The following is a 20,309-nucleotide window of genomic DNA, read 5'->3' on the forward strand; positions in this document are numbered from 1 at the left end:
GAAAATCTGCCTCAGTACTAATAAAATAAATCCTAATTTGCTCATACAAAATAATTTTATGCAAATATTTCATGGCATGTTTACTCTTACTCCGAAAGGTCCCTTTCTTGTACCATATTAACTGTTAGACACCTTTTATTTTTGCTGTCTGTTGCTTTAACTATTTTCACTCTTGATTTTCAGGCCCCTGAGCCCCTCAGCTCACTGAAGTCTATGGCAGAGCGAGCAGCAATTAGTTCCAACCTGGAAGATCCAGTGACATCTGCACACCTCAATGACCGGGGTAAGTTTAATTTTAATAGGGTAACATCTTCCTGCTACGGTGTGGTGACAGATCACTTCCTTTCTTCAATGTTTGGTCATATTGCATCCCAGACAGTATTCTTTCTAAAGAGCACATTTGAAGATGAACATTCACAATTATTTCTGGGCACTTTTCTTACCTGCTTAGAGGAGGTGTGCCATTCAGTGACTAACATTGAAGGTATTTCAATATTTGCTCAAGGTTGTTGCATAGTTTATATTCTTATGTCCTATACAAATGATGGCAGTGGTTTGAGAGAATAGCCAGCACCTCTTAAGTTTGCAGGTGTGAGTTCACTAAGTCTTAGGGCGTGCGCAATGTAAACACTGTTCCACCAACAGTGTTACCCAGTAAATGAAAAAAACTTTCTCCAAAAACCTTAATTGGAAATGTAACAAACAGTCCAACTGACTATGGTGTCTGTTAAAAATGTAATTTTAAAAAATGCAGTTATAGAACAAACAGTATGACAATCTATATTATAAATGGATCAGTTATTGGTATGTTGACACGTAAATGAAGCATACATACAGCCAACACGTGTTTCGTCATAAGACGACTTTCTCAAGGCTGTTGATAAAGATACATCATGTACAGCTCAAATTTAGCACAATAGGAGAAATACTACTTAAATCTCCCAGTGTCAACCACTCCATGCCAATCTTAGCATCTTAAGAGTGTATTGTGACCCATGTAAAGCGGATTCAAGAAGAAATGTTTGCACAATAGAGACAAGAGCCCATTAAAAGCCATAAGAAACATTGCTCAAATATGTAAGCACCATAATCTATGTAAAAAAATAAGTGAATATATCACAAAACCTTATAACCTGTAATTCATGCAAAAAGGGAAAAGAAATAAGGTGAAAAAGAAAGTCAGCCCTCAAGGCTCTAGAATTCAGACAAAAAGAAAAAAAGTAGACCAAAGGGGGAAAAAGATGATAAAAGAGAGAAGGAGAATCATGTACTCTAACAATTACCTCAGTTTTGGTACAGATAGTGTCCAAATAAGAGAACTTAATCAATTTGAATACCTTTTTCTTTTAATTTTAAGGGGTTCGGGGATATCACTCCATTCCATAAGTATCGATGAAATGCAAAGTTTCGCCCCAAGGTACAAAAATAGTCTCTGTGGAAAAACGTAATTATAAACTTTAGACGGTAAAAACCCTGTTCGTTTCTAAAGAGAAGATATTTTAGAAGGAAACCCAATTGGGTTCTCAAATAGGAACAAGTAAGACCCTTAAGTATGAAATTCACAACATGGAGCTTGTCTACATATCTTCTATCCAGAGCGCCACGTTGTTATAAGGTAACCAGTTTAAAAATGGCTTAGCCAGCGTGTAAAGTAACCAAAAGTATGTCAAAAGCTAGACTTATCACTCACATTGTCAAGTCTGAGTGGAACTTGGTGAAGGAGGGGCGGGGGTGAAAGAGTACAGCTGGCACAAGCCTGAGTGGCAATTATAATGAGAGAATGCTAATTCACTCGAGTGGAGAGCCCATCGAGGTGGATATGCGCATATAATCTACCCAGTCTTACCTCCTACCAGCAGATGAGCTAGAAAACTCGTTATAGTAGACGAGAAGAGGCAGTGTATCGAGCCTCTAGGAAGACAGGCGTCTTCCGTAACAGTCTAGTAAAGAATAGAAAAAAGGCAATAAAAGTACAACTGTTGACATGTAAGACTAAAGGTCTAAATCTTATTGTATAACCAATCGCAGCATACAAAAGTTAAACGAAACTCGCCCATGTGCGCGCTGCTCCCTGCTCTCATTCGATAAAGTTCTTGAACCTCCATTGCAGCGTTCGAGTTTAAGTACTTTGTGGGCGCGCACATTACGTCCACGACGTGGAAAGAGGGCGTGGTTCAGTTACGTGATATGCGCGGAACCATCGCCATTATAGTAGTTCAAAACGCTATATCCTACTACAGTCTATCGTCAAAAAGGCATGATCATCGTAAAAGCACATGTCAAGATATTAGGTGCCCTAGCATGCAATTTGCAAATGTAACCGTAGTGTTGAAGCTACAGGCACGCAAATAATTCTCCACTAGCGGACATTGTAAATCAGATTAAAGTGCCGCAACACAGACACCTTTTCGAAAGCAGCTTACTTACAGAATTTTACAACAACGGGTACATTTTTATCAAGTTCAACCTTACGTTAGTTGAACTTAGGGACGTATTGTACATTCAGGCCGGCATGGCACACACCATGCTAAATCCTGTGATAAGGATGAAAACCTGAATGCCTCATATTCAAACGAGCATTAGAACTGCAATAATACTATGTAAATTAGTATGGTAGCCCAACAGAACTCGTATGTCATACATTTGGTGAAGAATTCCTATGCACTACAGTGTTGACAGTAAGAGCAGAGTCAAGGAAACAGCCCTTCAGACCTTCCAAAGGTGTAGAAACATGCTGTGACAATTAGCAGACAATTCATATTTAGTCCCAAATCATCATCATATAACATGACAAATTTAAAGACTGCTATATGTATAACCAAACATCCTACAGCAACCTAATATAAAGCATGTTACACATAATAACATCAAACAGAACATACATTTTGACGGGCATTATAGATCCAGAGAAATCTCAGTAGACATGAGGCAGTATACTTGGCTGGTCTTCAAAAATCGATCTAGTATTACAAAGTACATAAAAGATTACAACAAGCAAGTGTGATACACTAGATACATGTGATAGAAACAGACCGGTTTGTCAAGCAGACTCAATACTGTTTATCGCGGACTAAAGAGTAGTGCACAATGCATATGTAAGGTTCCAACTCAATCCTTAATAAATACAAACATCTCTCTATCAATATTGAGACTATTGTCAAATGTTCTCAATTTACAAATCCAAGAGGCCTCCAGTTTACATAAGCAGTGTACCTTATCACCCCTTCCAGGATTATCTGCAACTGTATCGAACCCATGAAATCTCAAACGAGAGAGCTCTGCTAGACCATACATTGCATTAAAATGTGCAGCTAGAGGATAGTTGGTGTTTGTAAGAAACTGGCTCTATATATACTGCACCAAAGTGAGGTACAGTGTGTATAGAGTCCAAGTGTCTCCAGAGGTTTGGCAGAGGTTAAACTTAGATAGAACCTTACTCTCTAAAGTAGTAACTTGGTTGTGAGAAAGTGCCATCTTTCTTGCATGGTATGCCACCACTTTTTGCTGAATTGCTGATGTACTTTGACTGAGTGTGCCCTGGGCTCCTGCCAGTCAGGTACCCAGGGCCTATGTTCCTTCCCTAAAACTGTGTTGAAACCTAAACCCAATTGGCATCTCTGGCCACATGTCAGCCCCTGGTAAATGGCACACTGGGCACCCAAGGCCTTGTGACCAGAGAAGACCCCTAAGGGCTGTAGCTCTTATTGTGCCACCCTTAGAGTCCCTGTACCCAAACTCTCACACACTGCCCTTGCAGGCTGAGTGTCTGGGTGCAGAACAAAACAGAGAGTCGACATGGCACACATCCATGTGTGCCATGCCCACAACACACACTGCCCTGGCATACATCAGCCACCCCTCTAGCTGGGTGCCCTATGCCAGTGGTGTGGGTGCAGGTGCCCTGTACCCCTACAGTGCCCAGGTCCATTCCTGGGCACTGTAAGTGCAGTGCTGCCATCCAAGAGTATATGGTGCTGGGGGATGGTCAACACGAACTCCACAGCACCATGATGGCAACACTGAAGACTGAGAAGTTTGGTATCAAACTTCTCAGCACATTAAACCCGCACTGATGCCAGTGGGATTTAATGTACAATGCATGACAGAGGGCATCTTGGAGATGCCCCCTGAACCTAACCTACAATCCGCGTCTTGTCTGAGGGGCTGCCTAGGCTGCCACACAGCAAACATGTTGCTGGACCCCTGGGTAGAGAGCCACCCGCTCTCCTGGGCCTGCAGCAATGCACATCCTGGGCGAGGTGCTAGGTCTCCTCCCTGAGGATGGGCAGGGGAAGCTTTAAAGGCATGCCGCCTTTGTAAGCTTCTCCAGGCCTCTTGATGTACTCAGCAACTGGCCCCTACCGGTTCTGACCCCCACTCTGGCGGGATAGGGTGTGTACCCACCCCAGGGTAGAAACCCATTGGTCCCTGCCCTTTACCTACCTGTAACGCCCCCCCTAAATTCAGTATTTAGGGGCACCCTGAACCTTCCTTCCTCAGATCCAGATTCTGAAACAGCAAAGAAGATCAAGAAACCAGAAGACCTGCCATGCAGCTGCTAACGAGAGGAAGACACCAACTGCTTTGGCCCCAGCCCTACCGGCCTGTCGACCCTCGAACCTGCTCCTGCTAAACCCCGGCATCTCCAGTGGCCAGCAACCTCACAAACCCGGAGGACCTGGCTAACTTGTGACTCTAAGCAACTGGGACTCCCCCGAGCAGTGGTACTGCTCAAAGCAAGTAACTGACTCCTGGCATCAGCCAGGAACCGCGAACCCTGCACACACTGCACCCGCCAAGCCTGGAGTGGACAAAGACCCAGAGGATGTCCCCCCGGCGACTGTGACCCCGAATCCAGCACCCAAGGACCCACCGCGACGCTCCTGACGACGCCTGCAGCCTCAGAACCAGGGAGCCCTCCAACCGCGACCAGCAGAGGGTAAGATTTCCCGACACCAAAAGGCACCCCGGCGCCCTGCGGCCCCCTGTGCCCAACTCCTGGGTGCCTAACTATCCTCCTACTACCCAACTTAACTCTCGAAGTGGTGGTCACACCTGAAGAATCTTCGTCCCCGAGCTTGCAGCCTTTTTTCGCTTTTGAGCTTCTCCTTTTCAATCCATTGAGCGCCCGATGGCTCAAAAGCACCCTGCACCCAGCTACCTGAGTGCTCCTGGCAGTGCAATCTCTACTCTACTTCCCCATTTGCCCTGAGAAAGTGACCAGGAGCCCAGCTCCCACAGCCGCATGACCTGCTAGCCAGCAGCCACCAACCAAGGGCCCCCTGCCTCCCATAGGATAACATTGGGCCTAACTCGCTCTGCATCCGGCTGCCCCTTTGCCGCTGAGGGTGTAAAAACTACATACCTGACCCTGGGAGACCCCTGAGTCTATGCCCAGAACCTTAACTCTGCCAGACAAGTACTTACGCAAAGCCGATAATTCTCTTTTCTTCCATAGGGTAACATTGACTGGTTTCACTTGGAAATCCTTCTAAGTGTGGAGTTTCTAAGCTTTAAAATATTTACCTAAAACCAACTGAGTAACGAAAACGAAAATCCTCACCTGCTATCAGGAGAAATCCCAGTGCTGGATCGTGGTGCCCAGCACTGACCCAGAAAATTAATTACAACCATACTTCGCGCTAACCCAATTTTCTTCCATAGGAAACCATTGACTGTTTTTCTGTGAAATTTCTTCTGTCGATTTTTGCAAACTACAAATATTCTTTCAAAATTGCACCAACTGTGAAAACGTAATTACTTACCTGTTTTAGATATATGTCCCAGTGCTGAACCTAGGAGCCCAGCACTGGATTACAAAAATAACAAGAACATACTTTACCTATAATTTTAATTTCCTTCCAAAGGATAACATTGCCTGGTTTTGGTTGAAAAAATTTCAAATTGTCGATTTTGCAAACGTACAAATATTCGTTAAAAATCGCCTGTATAACTAAGACGCATTCTTTCAACTGTTTACAGGAGATGCACCAGTGCTGGATCCAGGATCCAAAACTGAGTTAGAAAAAGTAACGATAACCCTACTTACCTGCTAAGTGAATTTCCTCCCATAGGATAACATTGGTGATTCTGTGAGAAAAAGTTTTTAAGTGTCAACTTTTAAAATACCAAAATATTGCTTAAAAATCACTACTGTAACCAAAACACTTTTACTCAGTTGTTTACAGGGAATATCCCAGGACTGAATCCAGGATCCAGTCCTGTGGTTAGAAAAGTAATCCTTAAAGTAACTAATTGCATTTAACTAGAAATTCCCATTGAGCTCAATGTATTATTGTGTTTGAAATTGTGTTGCATATTGCAAGCACTAACTATAATATTCAAAAGTCTATTGCCTATTGAAAAGTATTTATCTAAAGCCTCTCAATCTGAGAAAGTATATTTTGATACCTATTGGTTCTAAAATAAAACTACATATTTTTATACAAAAACCATTGGCCTAGAGTTCATTTCTTGAGTGTGTGAGACCATTTGCTGACTGGGTGTGTACAACAAATGCTTTACACTGTCCTCTGATACTGCCGTACTGCTTGACCAAGCTACCACTTTAGAGAGTAAGGTTATATCTAACTTTAGCCTCTGCCAAACCTCTGGGGACTGTGGACTCTGTACACACTGTACCTATTTGGGAACAGTATATACAGAGTCACTTTCTTACATTGGTCGAGCAGTAAGACCGTATCAGAGGACAGTGTAAAGTATTTGATGTACACACTCAGTCAGCAAATGGTCTCAGACACTCAAGAACTGAACTCTAGGCCAATTATTTTGTATAAACAATATACTGTTTTATTTCTAGAACCAAGCAAGCCTGGTACAGGTAAGCATATAAATACATTGCAGTAGTAATTGACTTGTTTGAACACAGTTCAGAATTGCAGTATAACTGGTACTGGTTTTGATTAAAGGTTTAAGAAAGCAGTTTGCAACACTTTGCAGTTAAGTACATTCAATTGAATGGGCTTTTTAAGTAAAATGCAGTTAATTAATTTTCAGATTACTTTTCTAACCACAGGACTGGATCCTAGATTCAGCCCTGGGACATTTCCTGAAAACAGGTGAGTAAATGCGTTTTGGTTATAGGTATGATTTTTAAGGAATATTATTGTATTTCAAAAGTTGTCACGTCGAAACCTTTTCACTTAGAATCGCCAATGTTATCCTATGGGAGGCAATTCACTTAGAAGGTAAGTTAGGTTATCGTTACTTTTTCTTACTCAGTGCTGGATCCTGGATTCAGCACTGGATCATTTCCTGGAAACTGTTGAGAAAATGAGTTTTGGTTAATCGACTGATTTTTAAGGAATATTAGCAGTTTTCAAAAGTCGACACTAAAACTTTTTGAGAGAAAAAGTGTCCATGTTATCCTACGAGGAAAAATGAGTTATCGGTTTCAAGGTAAGTCATCGGTCTTTTGAGTTAGGTTTCTGGGGTTAGACTCGGGGGTCTCCCAGGGTCAGTGATGCACTGTTGTTGTACCTTCAGCGTCACTCTGGCGGCCGGGTGCAGAGTTTTGAGGCCCAATGTTATCCTATCGGGGATAGGGGGACTCTGGTTGGTGGCTGCTGGCAAGCAGGCCACAGGGTTGTGGAAGCAAAGCTCCTAGGTTTAAGCTCAGGTTACGTTGGGGACCAAGTTAGCACCAAGAGAGACCCTCAGCGGCGCTAGGGCAGCCGGGTGCAGTTTTGAGGTTGGGTGCCCTGTTGAATTCAATGGAGATTCTCAGACAAAGAAACACTGCAGGCTCGGGGACGAAGATCTTCCAGGAGTGACCACCACTTCGAAGGGTAAGTTGGGATGTAGAGGGATGGTTAGGCACCACTGTGTTGGGCACACAAGGCCATGGGGCGTTGGGTGCAGGGGTGCCTTTAGACGTCGGATTTTCTTACCTGCTCTGGTCGCGGTAGGGGGGGTCTCCTGGATTGAGGCTGCAGGTGTCGGCTTGAGGCAGGTCACGGTTCGCCGGATCTCAGGTCAGGATCGCCGAGGGGGGCCTCCTCGTGGTGTTTGTTCACTCAAACACAGGCCGGGCTTGGCGGGTGCAGAGTGTGCTGGATTCGCAGTTAATGGCTGGCACCAGAAGCTGCCATTCAAACACATCCGGTGTTCATGGGAGAAACAGCTTGAAGAGTGAATGCAGGCAGGTCCTCCAGGGTTTTTGAGGTTGCTGGCCACGCTGGGGTTTTGCAGGAGCAGGTACGAGGGGAGACAGGTCTGTAAGGCTGGGTCAAGTCATTGGGCGTCGTCCTCTTGTTAGCTGTGCACAGCTTCTCGTCCTTCTCCTTCTTTACTTTTGGTTGCTGGATCTGAGGAAGGAAGATTCAGGGTGCCCCTAAATGCTAAATTTAGGGGCGTTACAGGTAGGTAAAGGGCAGGGACCAATGGGTCCCTTCCCTGGGGTGGGTACACCCCCTTATTCTGCCACTTTCCAGTGGGAGGGGGGCAGGAGCCTGTCCCTGGTTGGCTGGGTCACCCCATCCTCAAGATAGCGGGGACTCAAGGTTGTGCTTCACCTCGCCTTCCCCAACTTAGGGGTGGAGTTGGCAGAGGTGGGCACACTCTTCTTTTGCCGCTGGGTCTCCCGCCCAAGGTGGGGGGTACAACCAGTGGGGACCAGTTGCTGAGTACAGCAAGTGGTCTGGAGAAGCTCACAAAGGCAGCATGCCTTTAAAGCTTCTCCTTCGTGAACCCTGCCCATCCTGAGGGAGGAGACTTGGCACCTCGTCCCAGGATGTGCATTGTTTCAGGCCCCCAAGAGCAACAAGCTCTCGACCCAGGGGTCCAGAAACATGTCTGGTGGTGGCGGCCTGCGCAGCCACTCAGTCAGGTCACTGGGAGTTGGTCTTTTTTTTTTTTTTTGCAGAGTTTTATTTAGCATGAACTTGACCCGAATCCAATCAGATATCAGAGCACTTTACATAGCACCAATTATGTTACATGAGGACACACATTCATTTTTTTGTTCGGCACGGGGAGATTAAATGATTTGCCCAGAATCACAGGCTGTTCAGCGTTATTACCGAGACTTGAACCCAGGTCCGAGGTCGAGCGCCGTTAGGCCAAGTCCTCTCCCGGGGGCAGTTTAAGGGGGCATCTCTAAGATGCCTTCTGTCGTGCATTTTACATTAAATCCCACACTGGCATCAGTGTGGGTTTAATGTGCTCAGAAGTTTGATGCCAAACTTCCCAGTCTTCAGTGCAGCCATTATGGTGCTGGGGAATTCGTAATAACAACCTCCCAGCACCATATACTCTTAATGGCAGCACTGCACTTATAGGGCCCAGGAATGGACATGGGTACTGTAGGGGTACAGAGCTCATGCACCTGTACCCTCACCACTGGCATAGGGCACCCAGCTAGAGGGGTGACTGATGTATGCCAGGGCAGTGGTTATGGGGCATATTTGTTTTGTTCTGCACCCAGACTCTGTGTGTGTGTGTGTGTGTGTGTGTGTGTGTGTGTGTGTGTGTGTGTGTGTGTGTGTGTGTGTGTGTGTGTGTGTGTGTGTGTGTGTGTGTGTGTGTGTGTGTGTGTGTGTGTGTGTGTGTGTGTGTGTGTGTGTGTGTGTGTGTGTGTGTGTGTGTGTGTGTGTGTGTGTGTGTGTGTGTGTGTGTGTGTGTGTGTGTGTGTTGTTTTCAGGGTGCAGGGCCTCTAAGGGTGGCACAATAAGTGCTGCAGTCCTTAGGGGCTTTCACTGGTCACAGTGCCCTGGGTACCTATGGTACCATTTACAAGGGGCTGACATGTGGCAAGAGATGCCAATTGGGTTTAGGCTTCAATGCATTTTTAGGGAAGGAACACAGGCCCTGGGTATCCGATTGGCAGGAGCCCAGGGCACACTCAGTCAAAGTATATCAGCAATTCAGCAAAAAGTGGGGGGGCATACCATGCACGAAAGAGAGCACTTTCTCACAGTGTTCACATTTCTGATGGCCCGTATGTGTTCTTGTATCCTCTCCTTGACTGGTCTAATTGTGCTGCTCACATCGATGTTATTACAAACACAAATTTTGCATATACCATGAATTTAGTATTGCAATTCATGAATGATTTGATATTGTGTTATGTTTGGATATTCTATCTAAAACTCTTGGTCTTATCCAACGTATAGGGACAGATGGAACAATGGCCACATTTGTAAAATCCAACTGGCGGCATCCCCAACCACTGTGTAGCACACCTGCGTTTCTTGGGATTGTAAAAACTCGTACTAAGAATATTCCGCAAGGTCTGATCCAGTTTATATATGATGCTAGGTTTCTCAGTCGTAACCCTGATAGCAGGATAATAATAATAATAATAATACCGATATTTATATAGCGCGAACAGCTACCTCGCAAGGAGGTGTCCCGGCGCTGAGTGATCATTTTTCCAGGCAGAATGGGCGGAGAAAGGGGAGGGAGTGTTTAGTTATTCTGGGAAAAGAGCCAAGTCTTTAGCTGCCTCTTAAAACTGGCTTCCGTTGGAGCCAATTGGATGTTGGCCGGTAGAGCGTTCCAGAATGTCGCCGTGCAGGCAGAGAAGGATCTGCCTCCGAGTCTGGCTCTCCTGGCGCGGGGGATAGAAAGCTGGTGTCGTGAATTAGAGCGCAAGCATCTCTCCTGATAGTATCTGGGGAGTCTAAGCTTTAAATAGTTGGGACAGGTCCCCTTTTGGGCTCTAAACGCCAGAGTTAGAGCTTTAAACTTGATTCTGCAGGCTACAGGGAGCCAATGCAGATCGCGCAAGTGCGGAGAGACATGCTGTTTAAAAGGGATGTTTTTTAGCAGTCTCGCAGCCGCGTTCTGCACGATCTGCAATCGTTGCACCAGATATTTGGGTAGGCCAAGGTAGAGGCCGTTTGCGTAGTCCAGTCTGGAAGTGACTGTAGCATGGACCACCGTCTTGCGACAGTCTTCAGGCAGAAGGGACAGAAATTTGCGTAGGTTTCTTAGTTTATGGAGACAGCACGCAGAGACCTGCTGTATATGTGGAGAGAAGGAAAGACTCTCATCCCATCTTACTCCCAGATTTTTCGCATTAGTGCTGGGTAGAGGAGGGAAACCCATTTCGGAGGGCCACCACAGGCTTGGGGGGGGGCCGAGTATGTTTGCCAAAGAAGATGACCTCCGTCTTACTCGCATTCAGTTTGAGTTTGTTTGCATTCATCCAATTGGCAACATCTCGCAAGCATCCCTTCATATTGCTGAAGGCTGCCTCTGAAACATCCGAGAAGGGGAAAATTAGTTGTGTGTCATCGGCGTATGAAATCGCCTTGACGCCCCATTTAGCAATAAGAGAAAAGAGTGGAGCCAGATAAATATTAAAAAGTAATGGACTGAGGGCCGAGCCCTGAGGGACACCACACCAGAGGGGTTTGGGTTTTGAAGAAAGGGGGCCCAAGGCTACTTTCTGGGTACGATCAGTGAGATAAGACTGTAGCCAGCCCAGAGCCTTATCTTCCAGGCCTGTGTTTTTTAGCCTTAACAGTAGCCTCCCATGATCCACAGTATCAAAAGCGGCAGATAGATCCAGGAGCACCAACATAGCCGATGCTCCTGAATCTAAAGACCACCTGATCAACTCAGCCACTTCTATCAGAGCGGTCTCGGTGCTAAAGCCCGCCCTGAAACCTGACTGGGTTTCATGCAGTATGTCTCTTTCTTCTATAAACCTGTTTAGTTGGCGCTGTATCAGTTTTTCGAGCATTTTGCCGGGGGCTGCCAACAGGGAGATTGGCCGGAGATTGCTAAGATCATCCGGGGCACCGTTTGGTTTCTTTTTTAAAGGCAGGAGTGTGGCATGTTTCCAACAATCGGGGAATAGACCTGTTGCAATGGATGTGTTCCAGATATGTAACAGTGAGGTGGTAATTGAGTCCGACATCATTTTCCAGAGCTTGGGCGGGCATGGGTCATCAGGAGCCCCTGATTTACATTTTTGTAGTTCCCTTTTGGCCTCGGCGAGGGAAATAGGATGGAATTGAGCTAAGGCGGGGAGGGATGCCACATTATCATTTGTGTCGGACATGATTGTGGGCTCGGGACTGGTGAAGGTGTCGTAGACTTTCTCGATCTTTTTATCAAAAAAGACCAAGATGTCCTCGCAGAGTTTCTCCGACGGAGTCACTTCAGTTTCAATTGCACGAGGTTTAAAAAAGGATTGAACAATTTTAAAAACTTCTTTGCTAGATTGCTCAGCTTGCTGAATGGAGGACACAAAGAACAATTGTTTTGCTTTTTTTATGGATTTGTGGAAAACACGCAAGGCTTCTTTGTAGCAAATTTTTGCTGATATGGAATAGTTTATCCGCCAGAGACGCTCTAGTTTTTTGCAATGACTTTTTTCAGCCAATAGCTCAGTCGAGAACCATGGGGCCGAAGGGGATTCTCTGCGTGATGTAGCGATTTTTGCAGGCGCGATGGTATCCAACGTATTACCTATCCAAAGATTTAGAGCCACAGCGTCCGTGTTCACATCTAATGACAGAGTTGGAGTAGTAGCTGAGAGAGCAGGGCAGAGGATCCACCCGTAAAATATGCCAGTGCTTGTTTAGAATTTTATAGAGCACATGGCTGGATGAATTATATGGAGTTATCAAAGACACTCTCTTTATATTTGGTACCCTTTTTTGGCTTTGGTTTGTAGGTCATCAATTGATTCCGATTCAGACCAGGTGCCTTGTTTTTGGCCTTGACAAGTATCTTGTTGCTGTAGCCTCTGGCTTTAAACCTACTGATTGTATCATACATCTCCTTCTTGAAGATCTCATTCTCACTACAGTTTCCTTTTAAAACGTGTAAGCTCCTCAAACGGTATGGAATTAATTTGAGATTTGGGGTGTGAGGTGTTCACATGTAAAACTGCATTACATGCAGTGGGTTTTCTATGTAATACAGATAGGATGGAACCATCCTTAGCATATAGTTTCAGATCAAGAAAAGCAATTTCACCTCTACTGAACTGATCAGTGAAAACAATGTTGCATGCATTGGAATTTCAAAAAAGTACAGAAGTCCTGTAACAACTTAGTGTCGCCAGTCCAAATTAACAGAATGTCGTCTATATAACGCCCCCAATAAATTACATAATTGATCAACAAGTCGGGATATTTAGACCAGATGAAAGTTTTCTCCATCCAGCCTACAAACAAATTCACAAAGGAGGACAAAAGGTTTCACCCCATGGCCACCCCTTGGTGTTGTTTAAACCAGGTACCATTACGTAGAAAAACATTGTTCTCAAGAACTAGGGCAATCATACCTAACAACATCACAGTAGGTTCCCACAGGGAAGCATCACTATTTGCCAAAAAATGTTTTACCGCTTCCAACCACAGGACAGTAGGAATTGAGGTGTAAAGAGAACGGATGTCTAGCATCACAAACCAACAGTCATCGGTCGAATTCAAGTCGCTCAGTCGATTAAGCAAATCCTTGGTATCGAACACATGAAGGTAGATTTCTGACCAAAGGTTGGAGAAACTGATAGATATATTCAGAAATGTGTTCTGTAGAAGAACCAAAATAATGGGTCTACCAGGTGGAAATCCTCAAGGTTTATGAATTTTGGGTAGGACATACAAACATGGTGCCACCGGATTTGGAACAAATAAGTATTTAAACTCCTGGTCATTAATAAGACCAGGCTCCTTCCCAAACATACAGGTCTGCGGTAACTAGTCGAAGAAAAGTTTCCAACACATTATCTCTCCCTAGCATTGGTTGGAAGGTAGATTTAGTCTTGAGACCACTATGAAGACTAAGATCTGTCATTTTCCTCTTCATTAATAGATAGTTTGTATGTTTTGTATTTTACTGAATAGTCCTGTCACTACGTATCGTGTGTGCAGTTGATCGATCAATTACAGTCGTGGATTGAGAGCAAAGGACTTTTTTAATTTTAGTTTGCGCACAAGCTTAAAAACATCTGTGTTTTTGATTAAAATCAGGTCTAGAAGCTGGACAAGAATTGAGACCTTTGGACAACATTTTTATTTCATCTTGACTCAATACATGTTGGGATAAGTTTACAATTACAATTTCATCAGTTTTATCATTACTCAAATAATTTTCAACATTATTTAAACCAACTATATCATGTAATAAATCTATTTCTTCACTGTTTTGAACCTGGTTAGATAGCCCTCCTTTCCTGTTTCTGACTGATCTATTGTAGCCCCTCCTGGTCTTGCGGCCACATTTAGGCATTTGTTGTATTCTACCTTGTTGCTTTTGCGATATCTTTCTACTTCCTTAAAAAAGTAGAAGTTGGGTCTCCTGTTGACTTCCCTGTATTCATACTGGTATGGCCCTTCATTATTATCACTTCTAATGCTCGAAATGTCAGATTCACTGTTGGATGCTCCACTGGCCAGATCACCTAGGCTAGAGGTAACTTTCTGGGGATTTAAGTTGGATGTTATCAAATTTACGCACAAACGTAAATACTTGTCCTGATCTATAGCCATTTTCGTCCATTTTTAGTTTACGTGACTTTTTATCCTTAAGATAAATCTGATGTTTCACTAGCACTTCTTCTAAAATGTTATATTTTTTCTCAGTTGCATCCTGTAAACTAATCTGACTGTTCTCCTCCTCCAATGTCTGAATCTCCATTAGTAACTGCTCACTTTTCCTCTCGGCATGCTTAATATACATCATGCCATAAGAAGAACTCGATCTGAGGTCCTCCCATTCTAATAGGAAGTCCTCACTTAAGTCCTCGAATGACAGGAAGATAATAATCCCCAGGCCACGGGGAACTTGTTTCATCTAATGTACTTTTTTTAGTATAGTAGCGTCCCACCATTTTGATAACTTGCTTGCGTAGCCTCTCTTTTGAAAGTTCCCTTTCAAACCTTCCCCCTTATTCGCGGAGGTAGTTGCAGTCACATTACTTTTATTATGGAACAATTCTTCAAGTAGTTTGTCGCTATCATCCTTAAAGTTCGACATGATTCAACAAAATGGTACTTTACAATATTAAGCAATAACAGAGTGCACAACAATGCCACATGAAAACGTCATATACAAATGATGGCAGTGGTTTGAGAGAATAGCCAGCAACTCTGTTAAGTGTGCAGGCGTGAGTTCACTAAGTCTTAGGGCGTGCTCAATGTAAACACAGTGCCACCAAGAGTGTTACCCAGTAAATGAAGAAAACTTTCTCCAAAAACCTTAATTGAAAACGTAAATGACAGAGCACAGCACGACACAGTTCCAACTGACTGTTGTCACTCAAAAATGTAATTTAAAAAAATGCAGTTATAGAATACAGTATGACAAAGTCTATATCATAAGTGGATCAGTTCTTGATATGTTGACACGTAGATGAAGCATACGTACAGCCGACACGTGTTTCGTCGTAAGACGACTTTCTCAAGGCTGTTAATAAAGATATATATAATGTACAGCTCAAATTTAGCACAATAGGGGAAATACTACTTAAATCTCCCAGTGTCCACCACTCCATGCCACTCTTCGCATCTTAAGAGTGTATTGTGACCCATGTAAAGCGGATTCAAGAAGAAACATTTGCACAATAGAGACCTGTCCCCATTTAAAGCCATAAGAAACATTACTCAAATATGTGAGCGCCATATTCTATATAAAAAAATAAGTAAATATATCACATAACCTTATAACCCGTAATTCGTGCAAATAGATAAAAGAAGTCGAAGAAGCACCATCGCTCTCCGACTTCCCCTCGCGTGACGCAGCTGAGGGTGTGGGTGATGCCTCCCCCGCAGCTCCGGCAGAGCCTATGCAGTCGCAGCCGACCTACCCGGGTCTGTTGGCGACTCCAGCCCAGCTGCAAAAATTTGTCAGCCATGGCTTCTCCTCTGTGGGCTGTCGAGCCCTGCCGGTGCGCCTTCGGGCCCCCAGGGCCCAACTGGGGGTCCTAGCTCTTTACTGCCGGCAGCTCCGGCATCGCTATCGGCCCCGGCGCCACAGGACCCCCATGGATCATGGCTCTGATCCCAGTCGACGCCAGTTGACCTTGTAACACCACCACCGATGTCGACCCCACCGGCACCACGCCCGCTGTCGCCCGGCCCACCGGACGACGTCACTCCCGGTTTCAGCCCCGATTTGGACACTGCGCCGGACCTATGTCGCTCGATGCCGATTCCGACACCGATGGGGGATTTCTATCCCTATGTTCCTCCTCCTTATTTTCGGCCTGTTAATCAGGCTGTGGAGGAAGGGGAGGACTGGGAGGGGTCTGAAGACCCTCTTACAGCACAATGTGAGGTTGACCCGGACTGGGCAGAGAAGTTGGGGGAGGCCAGTGGTCTTGATACCTCTCCTGACCTTGGCATGCTGATGACTCCTACTGTGGATACGAAGGAGGGTGCAAGTTACGCAGTGGTGTTTCGTAGGGCGGCCGAGGCCCTCCACCTCGAGCTCCCTACAGTGGCCATCAGGACTAACGTGCTGAGAGAAGTGCTTCAGCCGGCAGCTACCTCTGCGGAGCCAATACTGCCTTTTAACAATGCACTTTCGGACGTTCTTTTGGGCACCTGGTCCAGGCCCAACAGAAGGACTCCTGTGGGTAGGAACGTGGCCCGTCGTCATCGCCCGGCCCCGGGCGACCCCCTTTTTCCTTTCCCAACACCCCACTCGTGAGAGCTTGGTTGTCCAAGCCTCTGCGTCCCCGAGCGCATTCCCTACCGCACCTCCGGACAGGGAATCCAAGAAACTGGACAGGTAATCCAGGAAACTGGAGCATTTCGGTTAGATTTTTTTTTCCACCAGTTCAGGGCTGCGATCTGTGAACACCGCATGCCTCTTGGGCCATTATTCCCACTCTGTGTGGGATACGGTGGCATGCGTGCTGCCTCAACGTCCGGAGGAGGCCCGGCCAGTGCTCTCTCGAGCTATTGCTGAAGGGAGGGATGCAGCCAGGTTCACTATTCGTTGTGGCCTTGACACCTCTGACTTGCTGGGCAGGGCAATTTCCACGAGAGTGGCGCTCCGTCGCCACACCTGACTGAGGACAACTGGTTTATCTGGGGATGTCCAGAACACTCTGATGGACATGCCCTGTGATGGCATTCTCCTTTTCGGCAACAAAGCAGATAGTGCTTTGGAGCGCTTTAAGGACTTGCGGGCTACGGCCAAGTCCTTAGGCGTTTCCGCCACGCGCCCTCCTCCACCTTTTGTTTTTCTCTCCTTTCGTGGCCACAGAAGGGGCGCCCTGCCACGTTTGCTTCAGAGCCACAGGCCTGCGCAGCAACAGTCTCCGCGCGGTCGCGGGACCCGCCGAGCCGGGTCAGAGGGCCAGCGGGCGGGTCAGTCCACCTCCACCCCAGCCACCACTGCCTCCAAACCTTCCTAGCCCGGTTTTTCAGGACCATCAAATGCCAGTGGGCGGCAGGATTCGCCATCACCTCCCCCACTGGCGCACCATCACTTCGGACAGGTGGGTTTTACAAATAGTCCAAAGGGGCTACTCCCTCCTCTTCGAGACTACCCCCCCAGCCATGCCACCCCTGCATGGTGGGGGATCATTTGGCACTTCTTCAAAAGGAAGTCACGGCCCTCTTGGCCAAGGGGGTCATTGAGCATGTTCCTGCGCTAGAAGTAGGACATGGTTGTTACTCCCACTACTTTCTGGTGCCAAGAAGGACAAGGGCCTGCGTCATATATTGGACCTCAGGGTCGTCAATCCCTTCCTCCGGAAGGAGAAGTTCAAGATGTTAACTCTGGCCCAGGTCTTGTTTGCTCTCGACCCTGGAGACTGGATGGTAGCGTTGGACCTGCAGGAAGCATATTTCCACATTCCCGTCCTGCCGGCCCACCTGCGTTACCTGCGGTTTACGGTAGGCCACGAGCACTTTCAGTTTACTGTGCTCCCCTTTGGCCTTACCAGTGCCCCTCGGGTGTTCACAAAAAAGATGGCGGTGGTCGCAGCTCATCTGCGCAGATCAGGGGTTCCAGTCTTCCCCTATCCCGACGACTGGCTGTTGAAGGCGGGGTCACCTAGGGCAGTCGTCTCCCACCTCCAGACTATGGCCGACCTCCTGCATTTGCTGGGGTTCTCCATCAATGTGCCGAAGTCGCACCTGATCCCTTTTCAGAAGCTCCTCTTAATCAGAGCGGTTCTGGATACAACGCACTTTCGGGTCTATCCTCCGAGACGGCGAGTCCAGGATATTCAGGCTCTGATTCAGATCTTTCAGGCTCTATCCTGGGTTTCGGTCAGGATGACCCTGAGGCTGCTGGGCCTCATGGCCTCCTGCATCTTGATGGTCGATCATGCCAGATGGCATATGCGAGCTCTGCAGTGAGACTTGTAGTTCCAGTGGGCGCAGCATCAGGGGAACTTGTCCGATTACATCCAGATCTCGGAGGGCACTGCACAACAGTTGCAGTGGTGGCTCATGAACCGGCATTGGGTCAATGGCAGATCCCTCTCCCTTCCCCAACAGGAGCACACAGTGATGACGGATGCGTCCCTCCTGGGATGGGCTGGCCACATGGGAGAGGCGGAGATCAGAGGTCTCTGGTCTCCGGTGGACTCCAGGCTCCATATCAACCTTCTGGAGCTCCGGGTGATCCGACTTGCATTGAAGACATTTCCTTCCCTCTGTCAAGGGGAGAGTAGTGCAGGTGTTCAGACAACACCACTGCCATGTGGTACTGCAACAAACAGGGCGGGGTGGGGTCGTGGACCCTATGTCAGGAGGCTCTGCGCCTCCGGACATGGCTGGAACATCAAGGCATTTCCCTGGTGGTTCAACACCTGGTAGATTCACTGAATGCCAGGGTGGACGAACTCAGCCGCAGATGCATGATGGATCACGAAAGGCTTCTTAACTCGGACGTGGCGCAAGGTCTCTTTCAACAGTGGGTAGAGCCTTGGTTAGATCTATTCGCCACCGAAGAGAACACGCAATGTCTGCAGTTCTGCGTGTGGGAATTTCCAAGGAGGCACTCTCTAGGCGACGCTTTTCATTGCAAGTGGAGTTGCGGTCTGTTGTCCGCCTTTCCGCCTATACCACTTCTGCCTAGAGGGCTGAAGATCAGGCGCGACCGGGTCTAACTCATTCTTGTAGCTGTGGAATGGGCTCTAAGGGTTCGGTATCCCGAGCTACTCAGTATGACCACCCAAACCTGTCCAGTCTCCACCTCTTTGCGTGGAGATTGAGCAGCGGCAGTTGATTCCTTTCGACTTGCTTCCTTAAGTTTGTGATGTCATTCTGGCAGCCAGTTGTCCCTCCACTAAGTTGGTATACGCCTGCAGGTGGAACAAGTTTGTGGCATGGTGCACAGCAAAGGCTGTGGATCCCCTTTCTGCCCCTCTTTCTGAAGTCCTACTGTACCTTCTTTCTTTGGCCCAGCAGGGTTCTGCTCTGGGCACCATCAAGGGCTACCTTTCTGCTATTTCGGGCTTTTTCAGGCTTCCTGATCAGCCCTCTTTTCAAGTCCCCTGCTGTTAATAGATTCCTCAAAAGCATCACTCATCTCTCCCCTCCTATTCCCTTCGTAATGCCAAAGTGGGACTTGAACCTGGTTCTCACATATTTAATGTGCGCTCCCTTTGAGCCTCTTCACAACTGTCCTCTTCGTCTGTTAACTCTGAAGGCTGCTTTCATGGTTGCCATCACCTCTGCTGCGAGAGTGTGAGCTCCAGGCTCTTTCTTACAAACCTCCTTTTCTGTCTGTCCATCCGGACAAGGTTGTGCTCAGGACACGTCCATCCTTTCTGCCAAAGGTTGCCACTGCCTTTCACATTGGGCATACCATCACTTTGTCCACCTTCTTTCCGCCTCTGCTTCCTTCCAGAGAGGAAGAGAGGCTCCACCATCTGGACCCAAAACGTGCGCTCTCATTTTACCTGAATCGCACACAACAGTTACGGGTGGATGACCAGCTCTTTGTTGGCTACGTTGGCGCCAAGAAAGGTCGGGCCATACACATGTGGACTATCTCCAGATGGGTCGTCTTGTGTATTAAAGCCTGTTATTCTCTGGCAAAAAAGGAGCCTCCGGTGGTGCTGCACTCCCATTCCACCAGGGCGACGGCTGCCACTACGGCATTGGGATGTGGTGTCCCCTTACAAGACATCTGTCAGGCAGCAACGTGGGCCTCGCTGCACAGTTTTACTAAGCACTATTGCCTGGACAGCCAAGTCCGGAGAGACTTCTTCTTTGACTGGTCTATTCTCTGGGACTTCCTGGTGTGATCTTGGTTCGCAGACCCTTCTCCGGGGTTGGTATTGCAGGGGTATCTATTCTAAGGTAAGGAATCTATCACTAACGTGTTTCTTTCAGATGAACAAGTTGCTTACCTTCGGTAAC

At 46.8% G+C, this 20,309-nt stretch overlaps 1 protein-coding gene across 7 annotated transcripts in view; it reads left to right on the plus strand.

Moving 5' to 3' along the window:
* Positions 1-20,309, plus strand: part of CNOT3 (CCR4-NOT transcription complex subunit 3) — a 1,079,590-nt gene that overhangs the window by 907,389 nt on the left and 151,892 nt on the right. For all 7 annotated transcript variants that reach the window (XM_085616418.1, XM_085616421.1, XM_085616419.1 and 4 more), the window contains one exon: positions 184-283. In XM_085616418.1, the coding sequence (XP_085472544.1) occupies positions 184-283 (100 nt within the window). The remainder of the gene's footprint in view (positions 1-183; positions 284-20,309) is intronic.

This window comes from Triturus cristatus, chromosome 7, assembly GCF_964204655.1.
Source record: "Triturus cristatus chromosome 7, aTriCri1.1, whole genome shotgun sequence".
NCBI lineage: Eukaryota > Metazoa > Chordata > Amphibia > Caudata > Salamandridae > Triturus > Triturus cristatus.